The 23,540-nt window shown below is 50.2% G+C and overlaps 2 protein-coding genes across 2 annotated transcripts in view; one reads left to right on the forward strand and one right to left on the reverse strand.

Moving 5' to 3' along the window:
• NINJ2 (ninjurin 2) overlaps positions 1–16,879 on the forward strand; it is a 71,806-nt gene extending 54,927 nt beyond the window's left edge. The window contains exons 2-4 of the mRNA XM_016224880.2: positions 14,780–15,008; positions 15,523–15,707; positions 16,212–16,879. Coding sequence (XP_016080366.2) covers positions 14,780–15,008; positions 15,523–15,689 — 396 coding nt within the window. The 3' untranslated portion in view covers positions 15,690–15,707; positions 16,212–16,879. The remainder of the gene's footprint in view (positions 1–14,779; positions 15,009–15,522; positions 15,708–16,211) is intronic.
• Positions 16,880–18,444: 1,565 nt separating this feature from the next.
• Positions 18,445–23,540, reverse strand: part of B4GALNT3 (beta-1,4-N-acetyl-galactosaminyltransferase 3) — a 98,221-nt gene continuing 93,125 nt past the window's right edge. Inside the window, exons 16-20 of the mRNA XM_016224801.2 lie at positions 22,954–23,107; positions 22,663–22,735; positions 22,123–22,276; positions 21,392–21,518; positions 18,445–19,600 (exon numbers count right to left, since the gene is read on the reverse strand). Of these exons, the coding sequence (XP_016080287.2) occupies positions 19,492–19,600; positions 21,392–21,518; positions 22,123–22,276; positions 22,663–22,735; positions 22,954–23,107 (617 nt within the window). The 3' untranslated portion in view covers positions 18,445–19,491. The remainder of the gene's footprint in view (positions 19,601–21,391; positions 21,519–22,122; positions 22,277–22,662; positions 22,736–22,953; positions 23,108–23,540) is intronic.

The following is a 23,540-nucleotide window of genomic DNA, read 5'->3' on the forward strand; positions in this document are numbered from 1 at the left end:
TTAGAGAGAGGAAGGGCAAGGGAGAGAGAGAGAGACATCAATGAGGAGAGAGTCATTGATCAGCTGCTTCCTGCACACCCCGAACTGGGGATCGAGCCCGCAACCTGGGCATGTGCCCCGACCGGGAATTGAACCTCGATCTCTTGGATCCTGGGTGAATGCTCAACCTCTGAGCCACGCCGGCCAGGCGAGGAAAACTTTTTTACTGCTCTCCACTGCCCTCATGATAAAGTCTAGGCATCTTATCAGCCCTCCTGGTCTGGCCCATCCCCGCACCTCTCCAGCCTCCTACCTTCCATCTGAGGCCGAGCAGTCCCTGAGCTTTGAGCCCCTGCGTTTCCTGAGATTGCTGACGCCTTATCTGCTCATCTCTCAAAGTTCTGTCCCAGCGGCCCCTCCCCTAGCCCGGGAGAACTGAACCCAGGACACACTTCTCTCCTAGCACCTTCCACCCTTGATGGCTCCCACTAGATTTGCCACCTGTTCCTGCCATTAAAGAAGTTCCTTGAAGGCAAGAGCTGTGTTTATCAGTCTTAGTATCCCCAACATCTAGCATCAGTGCCTGGGACTCAGTAGCTATGTAGACCTAGGACATGCTTGTAGATAAATGAATAAACAGGGAGGGCGTTTGCTCTTTATTTACTTATTAGATATTTAATATTATCTTTATTATGTTTTTCCAGATTATAAAAGGATGTGTTAGTTATCAATAATTCAAATTGGAAAAATATATAACTTAGAAAGGGAAAGTCCTTATTGTGATATAAATTCCTTCCATATTTTTCCCTATGCTTATATTCAAGCATAGTAATATAAGATAGATACCCTGAATATTTTGTTTAGTTTTTACCAATATAGGATCATATCATATTCATAATGATATTCCCCCCACTAAATACATTTTATATACCTTCCCATATTTATGCATAAGGATTTACCTCATTTTAAGACATATACAGTATTTCATTACTTGGATAAAATGCACTTTGATGAGTATTTTCAATGGGAAAAACTCCTAAAAGTGAATCTATTATGTAAATTGTTAAGATTATTTTAAATTTTACTAGATAATTGCCATCAAAAATACTGTAGTAATTTGGATATCTTTGGCAGTAATTTACATTTACATTACCACTAAGTGTGTTAAAATACTTATTTACATTTTCACCAATATTGATTATCCGGCAGTTAAATCTTTGCCAGTCTAATAGGAAACACATGCACACACACACACACAAAATAGCCATTCGTGATATTTCTTCAGTGGCTTGTTTGTTCATATTTTCTATTTTTCTATTGAATTCACTTTAAAGACCTCAACGTATATCAAGGAAATCAGTCCTTTGTCCTATGTGTTGCAATTTTTTCCCTCATTTGTTTTTGTCTTCTGACATTTTATGGTGTGTGGCCATGTAGGGAGTGGCCGGAGCACAGAACCTGAAGGCAGACAACGTGATAATCCTGGTTTCGTCTCTAATTCACTAGCTCAATGACCATGGTTTAGCCACCTCTGGTTCCCCACCTATAAACTGAGAAGTAAGAACAGCAATTAACTCATGGGATTATTATGAGAAAGAAATGAGTTAATGTATATAAAGTGTTTGGTGTAGCACTTGGCATGAAATAAGTCTTATAGGGGTATATGCTATTATTATTATCATCATCATGCATTAAAATAGTTTTAATTTTCATGCAGTCAAATTTATTGATCCTTTATGGCTTCTGGATTTCAGGTCATGCTTCTAAGATTAGAAAAATATTCACCAAGGGTGCTGTTTAAAAGAGTCTGTGGGGAATCCATTTGCAATATGGATCTCCCTCCATCTCTCATTTTGCTGTCCTGTAAATTAATTTGGCTGTTCACACACCAGCATGTTTTTAAAGGGGGAGACCTACCTTTGTTTACACCTGTGCAAAGACTAGGTAAGGTTGCCTTTGTGGGTCACTGGTTTGGGAAACAGAGTGTGCTAGCTGTGGTTTCATATCTGAAGAGTGGGCCTGGGCCGGTCACCTCCTCTCTTCATAAACTAAACTAAACAACGTCTACTTGTCAGTAAGTGCCAGCCTCTCGCCAACATTCCTACACTGATGGAGTTCACAGTCATGAGATGGAAGGTGTCACTGTAGGCCTCATGGTGAAGAAACATCCTTGATGGAGGGAAGAACTCATTGGGCAGATGGCAAGGAGGAGCACAGAGAACATTCCAAACAGTGGGGACAGGATGTGCAGTCACCACTCTACAAATATGAACCTGCCCACAATGCATCAGGCCCTCCCACTCCCTCTGCACGAAGGCACAGGCGGGAGGCCAGGGGGAGTGTTGGAAGGAGGTGGTGAGATGCAGAGTAATCAGAAACCAGATCCCAGAGCTTCAGACTAAGACTCATCTCAGTTCTAGGACTTAACTGGTCAGACAGCCTTAAGAAAGCGACTTCGCTCCTCTAGGGCTCACTTTGCCCATCTTTCATATGCAGCCTCAGCTTATGTCCTTAGGCAGCTGTGCAAATTCTATAAGATTACACACACAGAAACATGGTCTTGTACAACTGAAAGATCTGACAGCCTTTTGCAGCTAACTTATCACTGAAGTTGTTCCTGCCTCAGGGACATTCAGCTTGGACTCATTCCTGGGCCCATCCTGAGCCTGCTTCCTGCAGAAGGTACAGCTTCCTGGTGGATCCCAACCTCCATGCTCGCAGTCGGTGCTCCACTCTCAGTCCTGACTCCCGACTCTCCCTAGATTTTTTGTTGATTCAGGTCAGGACTCACTCCAACACTCTTTAACCCTGACAAAGATACTGAGCCTCCTACCCTGACAGGTTGTTAGTAGCAGGATTAGAAATTGGCCCCTGGTACCTACTGTGTCTCTTTCGCCTTGTTTTCCCCAGACATTGGCATGGGCCTATGTCCATCCCTGGCAATTCCACCGCCTGCTCATAAGAAAAGTTTAAAGGTTTAGAGGTGGGGAGGGTACACCACTCCTCTCACATCACTAGAGCCCAGGCATGGCATCCTCCAGTGAGCAGCAGTGGTTCTCTAGAGCAAGCAGGGTCCTGGAGGTCTGAAGACCACTAGTGAGCACAGCCCCACACCCTGGGCCTACAGTCCAGTGCAGGGGGCACTGAAAAAGGCACCTGGCTGTTAGGGAAAGGGTACTCGATGGAAGTTACAGAAACTTGTGTTCTGGTTTCAGCACAGTCTAGTTATGTGACCTTGGACACGTCCCTTGCCCTCTCTGGTTCTATTTCCCCATTTGTAAAATGAGACGGTTGGCCACAGAACAGAAACTGATGCCCTGGAGCAGACAGAAGTGTGCACAGTTTGAAGCGAGATGCCTTTAGGTGGGGCCGGCACTTCCCAGTGAGAAGCATTTCTCACCCCTCCCACACTTCCACCTCTGAATGCATCTGAGATTGTATTCTTTGCTGCTCCCCCATTCTGGCCCTTGGAGAGTCTCTGGTGTTTTGGGTACCATTATATAAAAGGCAGAACACTCTAACTGGCCACAAAAGGGAATAGTTAAGTACAAAATCTGGCTAGGTTATCTCAGCTTCTGGAGGCCAACCTTGACCCAAGATGCAAACAATGACACAGTGACTGGGTTTCCCAAGGCTTGTGGTCCTCTTGGCAACAAGAAATCCTAATACTTTCCCCCTGCACTTACTGGTAGCCTGGGCTGACTTCACAGGGCCTGTTCAGATGGGTCCAGCACTGAGAACGGCACCTGCTGGGTTTAATGCTCTGATGTAGCCATCTCGAAATTCTTAATAACTCTGAACTTGGGGCCTCACCTGTTCATTTTGTACTGGTCCTTACAAATTACTGTGGGTTACATTAATACCCATTTGGGAACCTTGTACCAGTGTGTTTACCAGTCTCTCCTGTTACAGTGTTGGTTCCCAAGGCAGGGACTCTGTGATTACCAGGGGAAGAACATTCTGAAGAATTCTTCTTGTCCTTCAAGATCCCGTTGAGATGGCATTGACACCCACCAGGTCTCCACTAAGCTTCCCAGAGGGATGTCCTCCTGCTTTCCCACTTCATTTGTATATCCCACATGACACCCGTCCCTTCCCGCAGTTTCTCACAACCTCCTGCGCCACGCCCTCTGTGCTCTGACTTGCCTCAAGTAGATAGATGCTCATTAAATGTTTGTTGACTGACTGGAAAGCAAACAGAGCTATCTTCTCAGTACAGAGTACAGGGCACTGCACACAGTGGGTATTCAACCAGTACTGCTGAGTCATCCACAGAGCAGGCTAGGTTGTTACACCATAAGGCCATGTCCTTGCCTCAGCCAAGCCGTCACATGGTCGAACACGCTCTGCTCTTCCTGCAGTGAAGGTAGAACTGGTGAGCTCCAGAGGGGTGCTTCTGAACTACAGGGTTTCCTGGTGTGGAGCTGGAAGGAGACTGTTGCTACCCATCCCTGTGGTTCCAAAATGCACTCAGGAAAATTATATTAAGAACCCCTGACACTTGCAAAGCACTTTAAAGTTTGCAAGCCACTTTCATAAACATTATTCTCAAACTGTCCTGTAAGTCAAGACAAATACTTAAATGCCAATTATGTGGTTAACAGTTTTTCTTTTCCTTTTTTTTTTAAATCCCCACCCAAGGATGTTTCTTATTGGTTTTTAGAGAGAAGGGGAGGGGGAGGAACATTGATGTGAGAGAGAAACATCCATCGGTTGAAACATCCATTTGATCGCCCTGACCAGGGATCAAACTGGAAACCTTTCTGGAGCATGGATAATGCTCCATCCAATGGCCATCCGGCCAGGGCTTAACTTTTTTTTTTTTTTTTTTACTGCACATGATCATTGAGGAAAAAATTAGAAAATACAGATGAAGCAAAAAGGAAAAGAACACTTCAGATCCTAATGCCTAGAGATGACTTAATACCTTAGTCCACATCATCTCAGATATATCTGTGTACATAAATATATATCTTTAAAAGTAGGCTATTGCTGTTGCTGCTTTTGTGATATTATTCCCTTTGACGAGGTGGCTAACTGAGGACCCAGGTCACACAGCTACTGGGGGCAGTGCTGAAACTGAGCGTCCATATCCCTGAACCAGGCTGCTGCTCCAGCTCCACAGGGGCTGGAGAGACTGATGCTTCCATTTTACGGCTGTGGGAAGGAAGCCCAGCAAAAAAGTGTTTGCTCTGATTGGGCTTAGGGGTCCCACAGTTCCCCATGGGCGAGGCCGGGCCGGGCTGGGCCTGGCTGCTCAGGAGCTCCCACCTCTGCAGAACTGGACTTTGCCTTGTAGTAAACAGTCACAGGGACATAGGGGTCAACTGTCAGGCAGGGGGCCCAGAGGGAGCAGGTGCCAGGTGGCAGGATTGGGCTGTTCAGGACTGACCCCGGAGAGCAACTGGATATCTGTTTAGTGGCCTTGGAGGGTTCATGCTCTTTGTATTTTTAGAAAGGGAGTAAGAACACAGCAGTGACCAACAAGTGCTTTGTTGCCCCGGGGCATTGCCTTAGGCTCTAGAAAAGGTGCTTCCAGTCTGGTTTGGAGCCAGTGGCTGAGGGCAGGACTAGCCTGCCTGCCTTTCTGGTCAGATATTGTGTTAGGCAAGAGGAAAGATTTCCCCAGGGCCCTGACCTTCCAGGAAGATGGTAACGAACGAGAGCTAAACAGGGGCTTGCAAAACAGCACAGTGGTTAAGAGTGTGTGCTCTGGCCTCAGACGGACCTGGGTTCAAATATTGAGTCCCCTATCTCTAGCTGCGTGACTTCAGCAAAGTTACTTAATCTCTGTGAATTTAAGGTTCCCCTTGTGTTGGTGCATGGTAAATACTGAATAAATGCAGTTATTAAAAGAGGCTGTAAATCTGGAAGAATGCTGGAGTGTGCACTAACATATTCAGCGCTCGCTGTAGATCTCGTTCTGGAGTTTGGCACCCTTTCTGTGTATAGACTAGACCATACATTAGCTCCTAGCAGCGAGGGGGGAGAGGTGGTGTCCTCTCACCTTACTAAAGAGGAACCTGAGAAGCACAGAGGCTGCATGACCTGCCGGAGGCACTGGAGGTCACAGAGAGCAGAAATGGGAGCCAGATTCGGCTCAGACCCCTTGATTCCAAGCACAACCATTCACTCAACCTTTATTTTCCCCAGACCCTGGCCCACGACGTCAGAGCTACTGCTCAGAGTGCAGGAGTTGGGGCTGGGAGAACGTGGGATTTTATACGTCCCTGCTGCTTTCAAGTCCTGAGGAAGGAAGGGAGAGCAGGTGTGAGAACCCAGGTGGGATTTGCTGGGCCAGGGCGGGGAGAACAGGGGGCTCCTAGGGCTGGGGCTGCGGGGCAAGCCTGGCAGGCTGCTTCTGAGTCCAGCCCTCACTGGATTGGCTAAAGCCAGCTGGGGACATCTGTCGCAGAGCTGGCTGACCCTTGAGGGCTGTTTCCCCCCTGGCTTTGATCTGGGAACTCCTCTGTATCTTGATTTCTCCTGCCCCTGCAGCTGCAGCTGGGCTTCTTCCAATGAGTGTAGCAGCTTCTCTTCCTCATCTGCAGCCTGTCTGTCTATGCCAGGACCCAGACACTGCCAACCACAAGGACAGTAAACACACACGCACACACGCGCTCATGCTGTGCTGAAGTACTGAAGGGAGTTGGGAGTCCACATAATGCCCATGTAAGACAGCCATTTACTGGCACCCCCAGAGGGCTCCATATAAGAGGGCCATGGAGCACAGCTCACCACAGTCCTGCCTCTTAAGCCCCTTCTGAATAAAAACAGGGGGTGACAAATGCATCACTCATTCATTCATTCAGCATGCCAGGCTAAGTGCCAGGCTCTGGGACATAGCAGTGAACAGGACAGATAAAGTCAATGTTCCTATGAAGTTTATCTACTGGGGTAAGATTAACTACCCTATCTCCTGACTTCTCCCTTTATACACTTTGTTCTCTGCTAAGCCTTGTCATTTTAGGGAGTTAGGGGAACAGGGATATAGGGAAGGCAGGGATCTTTGTTGATCCCAGGTGCCTAGCACATGATAGGCACTGAAAACATGTTTGTTGAACTGAACTGAGTAGGAATCTTGGCAGGCTCTCTGCAGGGCTGGGTGGAGTGGGAAATTCACCACCTTCCTTTTTTCCCATCTCAGTGTCAGATACGATCTATTTCATGAGGTCTCCTCACCTGGACTGTAGCCAGAGGTTGTAGACACAGTTCTTATTGCTTCTTATTCTAATTGTATGAAATTCCAAGGAAATAATTCTTGCCTTTTGGAAACGTACAATCTAGTGGGGACATACGAAACTCAATCACACCATTATGTAGAATGTTGATATTTTGCGTTATGATTAATTGTTCTGAAAGTCATTTTTACTTACCTGTGTTTAGGCCTCCTATCTGGATTTAGGTTTCACCACAAGATCTAAGGTTTTATAAAACCAAAAAAGACTCAGTAAATGCTTCTGAATGAAGACATGAGGAAGATCTAAGATAAATGTATCAGACCCTTAGAAGCAGGCCCGTGATCAGCAGCTGGGCAGCAACAGGTACTGGGAGATGAGCTGCTGGAGCAGGCTGGCTGCTGGTACAAAATACTCAGTACTGTTCAGTGGAAAGATCTAGATAGATTTCCTAAACATACTTTAGACTGATGTCCACCTTTGAGTTTACACAGCCTCTGTTTACAGGGACTGTATGGTGAAGTGGTTAAGAATGCAGGCTCCAGAGCCTGCCTGTGTTCAAACCCCAGCTCTAATACTTAACAGCTGGGTGATTCTGGGCAGAATTACTGAATTGTTCTGAGCCTCGATTTTCTCATCTGTAAAATAGGTGTTGTTAGAAGAATTCAATGACAAAATCCGTATGAATGCATCTAGCACTAAGCTTAGAAAATAGTAAGCAGTTTGGCAGAAAGGTGTAGACCAATGGCCCTCAAACTTGAGCTTGCATCAGAACCACGTGGAGGGCTTGTTAAAACATGAATGGCAGGCTCCACCCGAGTTTCTGAATCAGTAGGTCTAGAGTGGAACCTAAGAATTTGCATTTCTAATAAATTCCCAAATGATGCTTGTTGCTGCTGCTGCTTCCGGGACCACATTTTAAGAACTATTTGGTATACAGAAAAAAGAATCTAGGCTTAGGGTTTTGACACTGGGACCATCCCTTAGTATCTGGTGACTTTGGGCAGGTAATCTCTTTGAGCCTCAGTGTCTTCACTTGTAAAATGGAACTATTAATACCCACTTTCATGGGGTGTGCCTGGAATACAGCATTATCATTATTTAGGTACTATTGTTTACATTTTAGCTCGGTCTGCTGGCTCTTGAAAGATGAGTCAGATTACAACGAGCAGAGATGGTCTGGGTAGGCTTAGGGAATGTTGCTGGGAGCCCCAAAGTGGGGCCTAGAGCAAAAGCACCCAGGAGCAAGGTGCTAATTCGGAAAGTACTTTTGTTTAAGGTGTGTATTGGGAGAGAGCAGAAAAATTCTTTGGAAATTTCTATGTAACAAACCCATGACTAACTTTGGACCCTAACAAATGAGTGTTTCCTGAAAGCCACTGACATGGTGATCTCTTGCAGAGGAGGTGGAAAATGCTTCCTAAGGGAGAGCAAGCAAATCCTAGGGGTTCCTATCGCAACCCCTGAGCCTTCCCATCTCTCCTGCATACTGTTTCCGTTTATATGTAGTCCTCTTTTGTTCGAGAGAAACCCTGTCGACTTCCTTGGTTCAGAAAGGGATTCAAGCACTTGGGTTCCTGGCCCTGGCAGGCTGAGTTCACACAGGGCCCCCGGAGCTGTTTCCTGGGGTTCCCCCTGGTGGACGATGGCGGCACTGCAGGCTTTCCCAGAGGCGGCTCCTCCCACGCGCCTCGTCAGGGCTGCGGTCCCGCGAAGCCCGGGTTTGCAGCCTGGGGCAAGGGCTGGAGCTTCACAGCAAGACTGTGCCCAGGGCTCCAAGGAGATTTCTAGGCCGGTTGGGTGTTATAACCAGAATAGCACGCAAAAGGCACCCCACCCAAGGTGGATTAGACGCTGTTGATTTTTAAAGGCAAGATTCACTGCTCTTGGCACTGGACGGATGCAGTCAGAGCACTTGCCCCAGACAGAGGCCTCAAGGGTCTGGGCCTTTGCAGGTTTTGGCCTGAAGACCAGTGACAACTTCCAGTCTGAGTCATTCATTCCCTGAGGCAGGATACCAGGGGAGAAAGGGCTATCCCTGGGCCAGGGGCTTTTATTTTAAAGGCAAAGATTCACTGTCCAAATCCAACTCCCTTCACCCAAAAGCCATTATGCCTGAAATCCCATCCTTAAAGACCCTTTCTTTAGCCCTTTTTGAGTAATCTCTTTGAAGCAACTCTTTCAAATAAAAAAGTCACTCTTTTATCATGTATTTAATGTGGCAAGTCACTGAGCTAGGCACCGTGGGGACCTGGGAACACGGAAGATGGAGTCCCTGCAGTAAAGCAGGGAGTGAGAGGCCATCTAGAGAGGTCTAAACAAAGCCCAGGCCAGCAGGAAGCATGGCAGCTTTTGCACAGGGCCTGGGTGGAGCGCAGTGGAGACAGGGTCTAGGAGGCAGGGGAGGCTTCCTTGGGGGCAGGAGTAGCATGGGCAAGAGGAGTCTTAAGTCCTGGAGCGAAGGGTGGGGTGTGTTCAGGGAACAGTGAGTAATCTGGTGTGGCCCAGTACTGCCAAGCATCAGGGAACCTGGCACAGGCGGTGCCCCGAGGGGGGTTAGCTCTCCCCCATCCCCTGTGGGAGGAGGTAGGTGGAGGCAACTGGGAGCATCTGCACTGCCCACTCACAGCACAGAGCGTGAAGACCCGGTGTAGGCTGGCTTGCCCGGGAATTTCCTCTCTGAAACAAGCCTGGTGCAGCTTGAAGGTGAGATTTATGGGGGCAAGAAGAGAGGGTGCCTAATGGAGTAGAGAAGAGGCATTTCAAAGACCATGGGGGTTGCTGAGAAGACAAAAGGTGACTTCGAAATTTGGGCTCGGACAGGCCTTGAATCAGGACGTATTATTTAAAAGGCCTCTAGGCCCACAGGTGGGAGTATAATCCTGAGTGTGATTTAATACTTTAGTTTTCAAAGCACATTCATCCACGTTACCTCATTGATCTCTTTAGCAGAGCTTTGAGCTAAACAGGGCAGATATTATTCCCATTTCACAGATAGAGAGGGTAAGGCCTGAGCAAGATGAAGTTATAACTTCTGTTTTATTTTAACCTATTTATTTTCACCATTGGCCTTTTGGGGCGCATATTTGTTTCTGTTTTAAATTTATTTTTTTAAGAGAGTTCAAACATTCACATGGTTCAAAATTCAAGATACAGATAAAAGTCTCTCTTATCTCAACTCTGTATTCCCAGGTTACCTCCTACCAGTTTGAACCCAAGCCTTCTGCCTTTGGGTATAGTGCCCTTCCTGGCACAGCAGTGCAGGGGCTGAAGGGCACTGACCCACTGTAAATTCAGGAAAACCTGATGCAAATTCCACTCAGAGGTATTATACCTCCTCTTAGCAAGTGTATATATGTATCCTTATGGGACTATTTAATTGTCTTCTTTCATCTTTAGATTTTTATCTTTAGATCCTAAACTCCTTGGAGCCAGGTAGTATGTCTTCAGCTTCTGGGAGGTAGCAGAGTAAGGGTTAAAATTACAGGCTTGGCACACAGAGAATTGGGATAAAAACTGTGCTGTGTGAACTTGGGCAAGGTACTTAGGCTCTCTGAGCTTTTTCAACTATTATTATCATGGCCTCACCAACTTCACAGGGCTGTTGTGAGGACTAGACAATGGCTCTGGCTCTTGCCCCGTCTTTAACCCTATGCCAGGTACAAGGTATATACTTTGTAATTATGGGCCTACTGTATGTGTGCACAGTAGGACAAACCCAGGTGCCCATTCAAACTTAATTCTGACAGAGGACTAGGGATCTCAGGCACCTAATTAAAAGCAAAGTGGCACAGTAGGTCACCCAAATCAATACTCTTCCTGGGCTGGATCTGCCCTTTTCCTTTATGGGAAACCAGCCTTTTCAGGTGAGACCTGGCTTTTCGGGATGCTCAGTCATTTTGAGACCAACAGAGGGCCAACAGGACATTGCCCCTCTGAGCTTACTTTGTAGCCTTGAGTTTGAACTGATACACAGGCAGACTGCCACATGGCTTTTCTTGAGGCTGACAAGAATGACTCATTGGAGGGTCACCAATGTCTTGAAGCAAAGTGACTCACTGGATCTGCCCCTGGGCCTGGCTCTATAGCAGCCTGACCTTTGCCTCTCTCTGAGAAATATTCTCAGCTCCTGATAATACTCCACTCAGAGGAGGGGCTTCCCCATCCTTACATTACTCTTTGTTAGAATGACCCAAGAAATCACTTATCCCAACCCCCCTTATCTCACAGATAAGAAAAGGAGCCCAGTTTGTAGCAGAACCAGGATTTGAACCTGGGCCCAGGGTGCCTTCTGTGATACTCTCCTGGCTGCCACAAATCCCTGTCTCTTGGCTGGATCCTCTCCACAGGGTACTCACTCACTGTGGCCATGGGCTCCAGGTCCTAAACACTCCAAGCATTGGTTTCCATGTTCTTCTGGTAGGACAGTTACCCCTTTGAAATCTTGTTTCCAAGAAATGCAGAATGATACCTCGGAGCTTGTGGTCCTTATTGACCACAATGTCAATAAACAATGTAAAAATTTGTTCACTTTTCTGTTAAAAGATGCATTCCTTCCCAGCCAACAAGTTTTGTAAAGAAACAAAAATAGCATTGGATTAAGGGGTAAATAATCGTCTGGCAGAATAATGGAGCAATCCATGACTTCAGGAGCTGGAATCCATACCAACCTGGGGAGCTGGGACTTGGCAAGAGAGCTGTTACCCAGGGAAGTCTGAGCTGGAACCAGAGGGAAGGGTGAGGAAGAGGGAGGGAAATGGTGGTGTTGGGACAGGCCTGGGAATGGGGCAAACTGGGAATGGGGTGGAGGGTGCCTGACGTGTCCCTAACCCCCTTGCATCACCCTAACCCCATCACTAAACCCAAGTCCTCTTTTTGCCCGGAACCTCCATGTGCTCCAGGAGGGAACTCTGGATCTACTCCCATCTCCCCACACCCGCCCTTGTTCCAACCTCATATCAACCAAAATCCCCCCTCCCTTAGTATTCAGGTGTCATTCATTGGTTGGCAGGATTTGAATAGGTTGCCTTTCTGCAATAGGGACTCTGGAGTCTCAGGTGGGGTCACCTACTGTCCTCCAGTAACAGTGGAGGGATTGGGTGGGGTGGGATGGAATAAGACAGCATATACTGAGAGACAGAGGGTCGTTGAGAAACGTATCTCAGAATGGAAAAAAATGAGGAGAGCTTGGAGTTCTGTCTTTCTTTTGGGGGAAGAACAAAGTCTCATTCAGCTTCTCCATAGCCTCCACCCCTCCAGAGGCAGGATTTTCCTCCTGTTTTATAGATGTGAAAACTGAGGCCCCAAGTGCCAAGCCCAGAGGCAGAGCTGGGCCCAGAAGCCAGAAGTCCTTGTCCCTCCAGCCCCTGCTCTGAGGAACCAGAGGAAAGGGGCCAGGAACTAGGGCAGGACAAGTGGGTTTGAGGGGAGGGAGGCCCCAGCAAGCTCTGGCGGAGAGAGCCTGCAGGCTGCTCCAGGCACCTCGGGCACCTCCAGAGCTGCCCCTCAGCTCTGGGAGGGGGCTGGGGCCAGGGGAGGGAGCTGGCGAGACAGCGGGGCCGAGTCCAGTGAAATACCAATGACTCACGCTGGGTGGCTCCTCGGCCGACCCAGCCCACATTCCCGGGCCTTTGTTCCCAGCTGCTAGGGCCCAGCCTTAAAGGGCCAGCTCCTAGAGGCAGGACCGAGGGCCACCTGGTCCATCCCTGGGCCTGCCACCCCCACCGTCCTCTCCTCACCCCTTGTTGGGTTGCTCCTAACTTCTGGGCAGTGGGTAAAAAGGGTGGCACCCTGTAGGATTTGGGGGTTCATCCAATCGAATCATCAGGCTATAAGGGAGGACCCTCAGGTCATTTCAGCAAGCCCTCTGCCTCAGGGCAGGGCTCAACCTAAACTGGCCACGAAGGATTAAGAAAACAGTTTTCCTCCCTTTCAAAGCAACTTCTTCCAGGGTCTCACCATCAGGTCCCTTCTAACCACAGTCCCTCTTGCAGCAGGTTGTGCTGGTTTCCCACTTAGTTCTGGCCCCAGCTCAGTACTCGTTTATCCTTTAACTCTCATTTGACACACGTTTGGTAGGTTTTAGGTTGGCCTATCCAAACTTGTGAACTGAGATCCCTGTCTTGGGCCTCCAAGGAGTCCAGCTTTCACACCAAGCCCCGCCTGTCAGTGGATTCCTCTTGGGAGAAACACCATCCTGCCAGCGGGGCAGCCTGGGTGCTCAGGTCACTTCTTTGGATGCTGGGCGCCACCGTGTGGACAATCTGGAAAACTGGTGCCTTCAGGAGCTTGGGCGGAGAGGGGGGAAGGGTCCTGCAGAGCCAACCACCACCAAGTTGGACTCTGAAGCAGCATCCTCAGTTATGAAGCAATCCTGAACTGGCACAAATCGAAATTAGAGAGGCCCTAAGATCAATTTAATAACAAAAGCTTAGAAGTTCTCATAAAACTTATAAATAGTATTTTTTGTTGAGGCTTGGGGACATTTCTGTGTCCCCAAGTACCCACCCCTCACACACTATTTGGGTTTAAGGTTTTGTCCACTGTTAATACACAACATTTTGGAGTAGGGCTTTTCTCCCTGAGAGACCCACCCCATCCAGCCATCCAGTTACCCACCCACTCAACAGATATCCTGCTGCGGTCATCTGCTGGTCGCTTTCCTACCCCAGGCTGTAACGTCTCTCAAAGTCCTTCCTTATTCCCCTTTCTCATCTCCACTTGGGTTAGTTCCTTGTCACCCTAACCCTAAATCAATACCATACCTTTCAACAGGTCTCCTGCTTTTGGACCCTCCGAGGCCAATCATCCCAAGCACCTCTCCTAAATAAATCTCCCTAAGATGTACCCAAGTTCTCCTGAGTGACTGAACAGTGCCTGCAGCACCCAGTCTGGATTTCCTGGCTCAACCCAGAGGTCCAAGCCATGTGCCTGCATTGTGATTCCATCTTTGGAGTTAGTGACTTCTCAAGGATACGAGCTTTGTTTTCTATTTCAATATCATATCAAATGTAAATTATATGTCAGTCAATCCTAGCCAGAAAATAAATTAAGAGATTTTAACATACGTAAGTGCATACAGATGTGTGCTTTGATTTGGCCTGTGTTTGAGGGCCAGCTAGTGTGCCTGAGCAGGGCTGTGGCCAGTGCCGAGGGCTAACTGGGATCTGAACTCAGCTCAGGATCCTTTTGCTAAACTGTGCGCCCCACCTTGATACCACACCATCCTTGGAGAAGAGGTGCCTTTCCTATTCCACCCAAACCTCCTGCTATTGTTTTCTGAGAGGCTTTCCTCTAAGAGGAAAACAGAGTGACCCTAGGCCAGGCCTGGCCCAGGTAAAATAGCATAAAATGAGTAAGGTACTGTTTTATAAGGAGCTGAGACTCCTCCTGGCTTTCTTCAGATGCATGTGTGGTGTGAGGGAAGGGTGACCCTACCCATTGTGAAATATAAATTACAACATAACATCATTTCAGAGTTCTTTTAGGCCATAAAACTGAGGAGGGTGTTACCTGCCCTCACCTGGTTAGGGGAAAGCTTTAAAACCTCTCTCTTCTTTCCAGTCCCTCAACTGCTTCCGTTCTAGAGCCTCCCAGGTAAGCCTGTGTCTTCTCCCTTACAGCCTGGGAACCCCAACACCGGGAGCCAGCCCATCAACCTGAATCACTATGCCACCAAGAAGAGCGTGGCGGAGAGCATGCTGGATGTGGCTCTCTTCATGTCCAATGCCATGCGGCTGAAAACGGTGCTGGAGCAAGGGCCGTCGTCTCAATACTATGCCACCCTCATCACTCTCATCAGCATCTCTCTGGTCCTGCAGGTCGTCATCGGAATCCTCCTCATGGTCATTGGTGAGCCCAGACCTGGAGTTGGCCTCCGTGGCCCCTAGTGGGAAGATGAGCCCCAAGTGTCCCCCTGTACCACCCTGCATTTGCACATATCAGCTTCTCAGCCATACACTAACCTGGAGTTAGGCCTCTGCACCTACAAATGCCCCAGTAACACCTACACAGTGATGCCCAGCGCCCTGCCCTAGCTCTTGGCGTTTCATACAGTGGCCACTCCACAACGCTGCTGGTGTCCTCACTGACTTGTAGGGAAGTTCCACATCACCTCTGTGTGGGAACGTATCTCCACTCAGAAGGCCCAGTGTAAGTTCCCAAACCCCGATTCTCTGAAGCATGGATCCCACAAACTGGTCACGAAGGAAGAGGCTCTAGTGCAACGATACCACCTCCCTTGATTTCTGTCACATGGATCTCTGAGGTGCCAGACTTTCTCTGAACTCCAGTGGGTTTTGTGAGGAAAGTTCCAGGCTGTGGCCACCACCCTGACTTTTACCTCTCACTCTCCACTTCTCCACAGCACGGCTGAACCTGAATGAGGTAGAAAAGCAGTGGCGACTAAACCAGCTCAACAATGCTGCCACCATCTTGGTCTTCATCACTGTTGTCATCAATATTTTCATCACAGCCTTCGGGGCACATAAGACAGGGTTCCTGGCAGCCAGGACCTCAAGGAATCCTCTCTGAGCTCAGCTGGGGACCCAGGTGAGGGAAGATGGGAGGTCCTCAGGCCCAAAGGCTCCCTAGGTGGCCCTTTTCTCACCTCTGGGGGTTTGGGGTAAGAGAGAAATGCTCTCCAAGCAAAAGGAGTAGATCTGGGGCAAGGAGGGGATCTTGGAGAAGTTTGGATGGGGACTCGGAAAGGTCCCCTGTGCTGTTAATGGTGCTATTCCTTCAGTTTAGGCTCAGATTTTTCCACAGAATGAGATGGGTGGGATGCAGTGTAGTTAGTGGTTGGCTCTGCCCCTCTGGCAAGATGGAGATATGGGATTTCCCCTGGGCATTGTCCAGCAGTTCTTGCTACTCAAACTGTGGTCCATGAACCAACAGCAACAAAAGCACCTGGAAGCTTGCTGGAAATGCAGAATCTCAGGCCCACTCTGGCTCTACAGAGTGAGCACCTGCATCTTGTAAAGGCTGCCAGGGGAATCAAGGGCACATTGCAATCTGAGAACACTGCCTCATGCCTCTTCTCTGCTTCCCCCACAGCTGCTGGATCTGGAGCTGCTCCTGCCTCTTTCCTCCCTCACCTGTCAGGCTGATGGGCACTTTCCACAGCCCCTGGGAGCTCCTGAAAGGGCAATGTAGATGCCTGCTTCCTACTACAGCACCCGAGTGAAGATGGGATATTTTACTGGTCTAAGTGAATCCCATCTTAGTCTAGAGTCCTGAGCTCAGACTGGGGTAGTGCCAACCTTTCCTCTTGGCAGCACCTGCACCTGACGCATGTCAACTTAAGGCCAAGCCCACCAGCTTAAGGGCTCTCGTTCTGACTCTACTCCATTCCTTCCCTTTGCCCCATCCATCCCCAGGCCTATTTTCCCAGGTAAAATGGAATGATTTCTATCTATAAAGGGATCTGCAAATCCACTGAAGTCAACCTTTATGTCTTTAGTTGCATCTAAGCTGCCCTCTCCATCTGTGTCCTGGCAAGGGCTCAAAGCAGCAAACTCCAAGCCTGGAAGGAGAAAAGGCTTTTACATCACTCCCTCTCCTCTGGGTTGTTCTCTGAGTCAACTTCTCAGGCCCCACATGCCTTGGGCCAATTACCATCTGCTACACCAATGGCAGATTTGTCAGTTCTAGACTGATGTGTGTCTGCACACTCTTCAAAACCTCCCATAAGCCTGTCTGAGCTTTCATGTTAGCACCTTGTCTTAGGCATGTGTTTGAGAAACATAAACTATTTTGATTTATGTTTATGCCAAATATAATTGGGGGGTCAGTCTGTACCTGTAAAGCATCAACAGGGCATCCCCAGCTGAAGCAGAAAAGGTTTTTAGACTGTCTGCTATTTTAGAATAAGCCACACCTCAGCTCCTCTCTACTGTTCACCGAGACGATTCTGGCCCTATTTCTAGCCTCATTCACCCAGGGCGTCCACCAGCCTCGCTTCAGGGAAACCACCAACTCCGTTAATCTACGGAACAGAAAATGCCTGGTCTAACTCTCAGACTGAGCTCCTCATACAGGACCAGTGTTATCCTCTTTCTGAGTAAACCACAGCGCAGAGGAGGCTGCCCCACAGCAGGCACCAAACAAATGGTAATGGGTGGAAGGTGGTGTGGAAGGGTCTTTGGCATGTCCTTCAGATGCCTGATGGCCAAAGGACAGAGATGGGAACCCTGGGGCTCCCAGCCCAACCCTCTCCCACCATGATGGGCAACAGGAAAATGCAAGAGCCATTCTGTTTTCTACAAAGATGCTGTATTTAATGCTTCCCCTCCCACCATCCCAGTCCCTCCCCCACCCTAGACATTTCCCTACAGAGTAGGACTCCTTGCCAGGTTCTCCCCCTTAAGGCAGATGGTGTGGAGGTAACAAACACAAGGCACTAGCCAGGGCGAGAGGGGGTGGTGGGCAGGGCAAGGGAGGCTGGGCTGGCTCCTGCTATCAGGAGAAGTGAATAAGGAGGGTCCTTTGGACTGGCTCAGCCTCCCAGTGAATGCCCAGTGACGAGTGGCCCCAGAAAGAAACCTAGCACCGCAGCCGGCCAACTGTGGCTCTTGCCTACTCCCTACAGACCTTTCCCAAAGGCAGTGAGCTAGAGCAGGGACCCTAAAGAGCTACAGCCCAGGGGGTAGATACGGACATGGGCATCCATAGGCCACAGAGTCACTGAAAAGTCCTTGTCTTTTGTGATTTCTTAAGACAGAGGAAAGGATGCTCTTCGAGCTCAAGGGTTCTCAACAGGCTCCATTCTCCCCTAGGCCAAGTTTATGCTCTTGGTGAATACAGGGCCCAGTAGGTAGGCCCTTCAAAGGCTGTGCCTTGGACTGTCACAGCATGGAGCTTGGGTTGGCTGACTGTCCTCAGGGCCCCGCTGCACCCCCATAAGCCCTTCCTCACAGCAGGGAGCCCCGTGCTCGCCTCCCTAAACAGCCACTGGAGCTCAGGATCCAGTGTCCAATGCACCATCGGTGAATTCAGCAGCAGCGGCAGAGGCAGCAGCAGTAGAAAAATCCCCACCACAAAGGCACCTGGGGATCCTTAGTGCAAGATAAGTGCGTGACCATCAGGTGACAGAAAGGGTGGCCTAGGCTACAGAGGCCAAGGGCTATTTTCCCTGAACTGGCTTCACTTTTCACTTCCTCCTGGCCCCTGCTCCCTTCCACTTGGGGAAGAGATCTCAGACCCATGCCCTCACCTCCCCAAACCTGTCGCCCTGCCACTTCCTACCCTGGTCCCTGTTTTATGGTTCAGTTTCACCCCCACCCCTTCCTCTTCCACTCAAGGCCACCCGGGGCTCTCCCTGCAGGAGGGCACGTCTGGGGGAGCTGGGCTGCGAGGACTCACCACTTTCCACTTCCCTTTTCATCCCTTCCTGCTAGACTCCAACCCCCTCCTCTCATCTAAGTCATGGGTTACTTACACCCACATCCCCTTTCCTCCCTGCCCCTTCCATCTTGCCTGTCCTGCTTGGCCTACATGCCAAACACCGGGGATGAGCCCACTGCCCACCACTTTGTCTCCCAACCCCCCTGTGGCACCAGGAAGAGGGTGCCAGTTCTGTGCTTCTGATGGGTCTGAAGTTAGCGCCACATGGAGGGTAAGGTTAATGCCCTAACTGGTGGCGAGCTGTTCAGTGACTACCTGGGAGAGATGTGCGTGTCTCTGGAAGGCACGAGCCTGGGGTAGAGTGGAGGAAGTGCTTCCCGTGGGGCCAGCTCCTCTGGTTATATATCAGCTGCCGGGTCACAGACCGAGGGACACAGCTCTACACAGGAGTGGGTCTGAGGTATGCAAGTGGGGACACCCCCTAAAGGCACTACTCCATCCCCCTCATGTAGGGTCAATGCTGGGTCTGGACAGTTATAGTTTTGCTTTTCTGATTGAAAAAACAAAACAATAAAATATGTCCAATAGAAGAGTTTCCTGGTCACTGCTCCTGTAAGGAACACGGGGTGGATGATGGCACGCACCTTGAGGCTTTAGGATGGTGTCACTCAGGCCGGTGTTCCCCTCCCTGACCTAACTGCGCAGCCTCCCAGGAGCTGTTCCACCTCTGTGACGGTGAGCGAGCAGCCCCTCAGGCCGCCCTTCCCAAAGTCCTCCACCTGGCGGCCCAGAGGATGGAGGGAGGGGCCTTGGCAGCTATCTGTGAGGGGACAGCTCCTGGTGGAGTGGGGGTGTTAGTGCTGAGGCCTCTGGGGCCCAGCCATGGCTTCTGCTCCCCACCTCGCTTCCCCCAGCAGTCAGCAGGGTGCTGGGGGAGCAGCCGCAAGCCAAGGAGCAGGAAGTGGTCGGTCCAGTGGGCCACCCCTCGGGGTTACAGCATCTTCATCTGGCGGCGGTTCCACATGCCTCGCTTGGAATGGAAGTGATGGAAGAAATTCCTGAGGGAGAGACGCTCCACTTCCAGGCCTGCTTGGAGGATCCTGAGTGGGGGAGGGCAGGGTCAGCCACAGAGGCACAGGAGGCAGCCGCTCCGCATACAGCAGACCCGGTACCTGCTTCCTGCTTGGCCCTCCACAGGGCAGGAGCAGGGGGTAGTGCAGAGTGTGGGCTCTGGAGCCAGCCTGAGTCTGAATCCCAGCTCCATTCCCCATGAGTCACGCCACCTCTCAGGGCCTGTCTGCTAATCCAGAAAGAGGACAACGACACACACACTGGAGGGCGGGAGTAAAGGCTACAGCAGGTGGGCGTAGGTGCTCGGCCCAGTTCCTAGCACTCAGCCAGCAGGGCACATGTCACAGTGTTTGACAGGCAGAGGCTGGAGCACACCTCGCCCCTAGCCCTCCCCTGTCTAATGCACAGCCCACTGGGAGTCCCTCCACAGAGGCATGTACTCCGGGCACGCGGGGAAGTTACTGGAATGTGAAGCAGTTTCTTTCTCCTTGGGCCTCTGCAGAGGCAGGAGGGTTGAGAACTGAACCAGAGGGCTGCATCTTCCCAGAAGGGCAGGAAGATGGGGGTGGAGGTGACCACTAGCCCAGGCTTCTGTCCACTTTGGGAATCTACTTGGATCTGGCTTTACGAAAGCTGGGCTATCCCATACAAGCTCTCTCAGCCTCCCTCCTTTGCACCTTAAATTCTCTTAGTAGAACTGTCACTTCCTTTCCTTTCTTCCCTCTAGGGAAAATGCCTAAACACTTCCAGTATTTAAGCCTCTGGCACTTAATAGTTGCAAGATTTGGGGCAAGTTATTAACTTCTTAAGATGCAGTTTTTTCATCTGGAAATGGAGATGATTACACCTGCCTCACAGAGGTGTGGGGAGAATTAAATGAGGGAAGGGATGTGAATCACCTGCCAGTATAGACTCCCAATGACAGGTGGCTGCTTCTTGCCCTGTCTCTCAGGAAGAAGCGTATCTCTTCCTTGCTAAGGTCCCCACTGCCCCGGTGCTCCTGACCTCGCCCTGTCCACCTCCCCTGGACACTGTTCCAGCAATTACACCCTTTCTTTCTTGGATTTTCCTCCTCTCTCCTTTGCCCCCACCCCTTAGCTCAACTCTCCAAGTATCATCCTTTTTCCCTTCCCTTCTGTTGGCAGCAAATTTCTTGAAAGAAGAATCTCATCCTAACACAGCCTCCGCGTCCTCACCATGCAGTCCACAGTCCCTTATGACCTGGGGTCCCAACCCAGCCAGCTCCCTGCTGTGTCCTTCTCTGAGGCTTTTCATACCAGTGACTCTTTCCTGCTCCCTGAAACTCCCTTCTCCCCAGGGACCCAGACCTCCTGGAGAGCTTGTTGCCCTTTAATGGTCCACACGACCTCTTTTGCTGGCTCCAAAGTCTTCCCTGACCCTTTGGCCTGTCTCTTTTATCTATCCCACAACTTCATCTTCCTTCCCCAGACAGCTGGGAGGGAAGGGGAGCTCCAACCTGGAGGATGCAGCCATGTGCTCCCACTGCAACTTACTTGCTGCTCAGAACATTATCATTTACACTGGGACAGATCAGTTTTCTTATCCCCTGACAGTTTACCAAGCACTTTCCATGCCAGCCCTGTGAAAGAGACAGAAGCAGTATCCTCTCTTTTCACAGGCAGAGAAACTGAGTCTCAGCAAGGGAAGTAATTGGAGCCCAGTAAGTGGTGCCGCTTCCTCCAAGTACAGTGCCCTCACTTGCTTGTGGGGAGTCTGCAGCCTAGGGGACGGGTCTAGGATGTTCTCGCCCTGTTCCCGCTCCTGATCAGATCCCTCAGATGCCCCCCTTTCCCAGTCACCTGTCCAGCAGCTCCCAGTCTTCCCCACCCCAGCGGTCTCGGAACTCCTTGGTGTTCATGCCCCCGATCCTGTCTAGGTCTGACTTGAAGATGCCAAGCAGTCCAAATCCATTCACCTCCCAGTAGCCTGTGGACAGACAAGAAGCTCCAGGTGAGGTGAGCCAGGGGCCAGGAGGAAGGAATAAAGCAGGCCTCCAGGTGGCATCCCTAGAGTCTTTTCTGAAAGATGGACAATGGGGTGCCTGCAGCTGAAAACTGTCACATCTGGGCAAGTCCTTTGACTGTTTTGGGGGGAAAGCCCCTGAGCCAAGGTTCAGGGTCCAGTGAAAGCAGCAGTCCTACCAGGGAGTAACCAAGGGCTGGTGATAGCCCTACAGTGGGATCTCAGAACAATAGCTACTAAAGGCATAGAGTGTCAGTTTCCTTGGCCATTTCCCTCTCCAGAGGCAGGGGGCCTATCTTTCCATCTTTGTATCCTCACAGGGTACAGAGTCTGGCACGCAGTAAATGCTTAATAAACGTTTGATGAATGAATAAAGGGGAAGATGGGGTGGGCCATGTTCATCATTGCTGTGGCCGTCAGCACAGCCCTGGGGGCACATCTCTGGAATGTCCAGGTGAGCAGAGGAGCAGGAGGGCAGGGAGGGTGATGCTGCTGTTTCCAGCTCTGGGGTTAAGAAACAAGGCCAGAGGGGTCTTTCCTACCCTCCCTAACCCAGGGCAGGGCTCACCCTCAGGCCACTGGGGGGTGGCCCCGCAATGCAGCCTCATCACCATGGGGGCGAAGGCCATCTTGCCCTCCACACAGTGCTTCCGGATGGTATCGATGACTCCTGCTGGGAAGTGGATGTGGAGGTCACAGAGGAAGATGATGCTGTGCGGGTCCTGGGGACAGATGTGGGAGGATCAGCAGACCCTCTGACCAGGGCTAGGAGACCAAGCCACTCTCTAGGACAATCCCCTGGTTCTTTCCACTTGTATGACTGACAAACTTTCACAAAACAAACTATTGGGCAGATTTCCACGGTCCCGGGCATCAGAGCACAGTTCTTACAATCAGAAAGTAAATTCTGACTCCTCCCCCAACTCTGTACAGACTCCAAGGACTCAGGACAAATACTCCACTGTCATTTGTTTAGTCCTACCCTGGCAGCACCTGTCTCCTTCCTCCTTCCTCCCTGAGGAGCTGACCGCCTTACACATCCCAAATGTCTCTCTACCGCTTAACCAATCCTTAATCTCATCTCCCAAGCCCTTCCCAGTCCACTTACCTTCACCAGGTCTATGCCGGCCTGAAGTCCAGCTGAGCGCTCGAAGTTTCCACTTAGCTTCAGGTACTGGTAGCTGCAGGGGAGGAGAGGAGAGGGCCTGAACATTAGGACTTGGCTTGAAGGCCATTAGCAGACACAGAGGAGAGACGATGTGTGCCTGGAAATGGGATTATGCGCAGAGACAGGGAATCAGCAAAGCTGGATGAGACCTCTGGCTCTGCCCCGGACCCACCAATCCCGAGACTTTAGGAAGAGGGTTCAGGCTGCCCGCCAGCCAGGAAACCTGCTCACCTCCGCAGCTTGGACCTTTTTAGGGCCATCTCGACATCCATGTCCTCACTGCTATAGTCAGTGATGATGATGTTGAAGTGAGAGTCGCCGGTGACCTGGAACAGCTTTTCCATGTCTCTGATGAACTGCTGCACCCAGCGCGCCTGGTTCTTCACTACCCAAGTGGGAGGCAGAGAGAAAGAAGCAGAGGTGACACTAAGAAGGCATGTCCACTCCTGGGTCCCGCGTGACGGAGTCCAGTCAGACCTCTGCTCGGGGGTAACGCAGCTATGAAACCAGAGCAATGCTGCACAACAGAGGCCAGCTCGCCTGAAGGGGCCTCTCCACCCTGCTCCTGCACAGTCTCCTGGGCAGGCCCCCTGAGAAGGCCTTCGGCTGGGACTTGCCTAGAGTCCTTGCATGGTAACCGTCCAGGCTCTCACGCGTAACCCTGGATTCCGTCCGTCTTATTACCATCCTTATTTCCTGTCCTACCCCATTGTTACACTTCTGTCTCTTACAGAGTCCCCTTTCTCATTATAAAAACCAGCTAACCCATTCTAATAGGTACCCTCTCTGGTTATCTACCCAGACCACCTGTAAGCCCC

Source organism: Miniopterus natalensis, chromosome 2 (assembly GCF_054644295.1).
Source record: "Miniopterus natalensis isolate mMinNat1 chromosome 2, mMinNat1.hap1, whole genome shotgun sequence".
Classification (NCBI taxonomy): Eukaryota; Metazoa; Chordata; class Mammalia; order Chiroptera; family Miniopteridae; genus Miniopterus; species Miniopterus natalensis.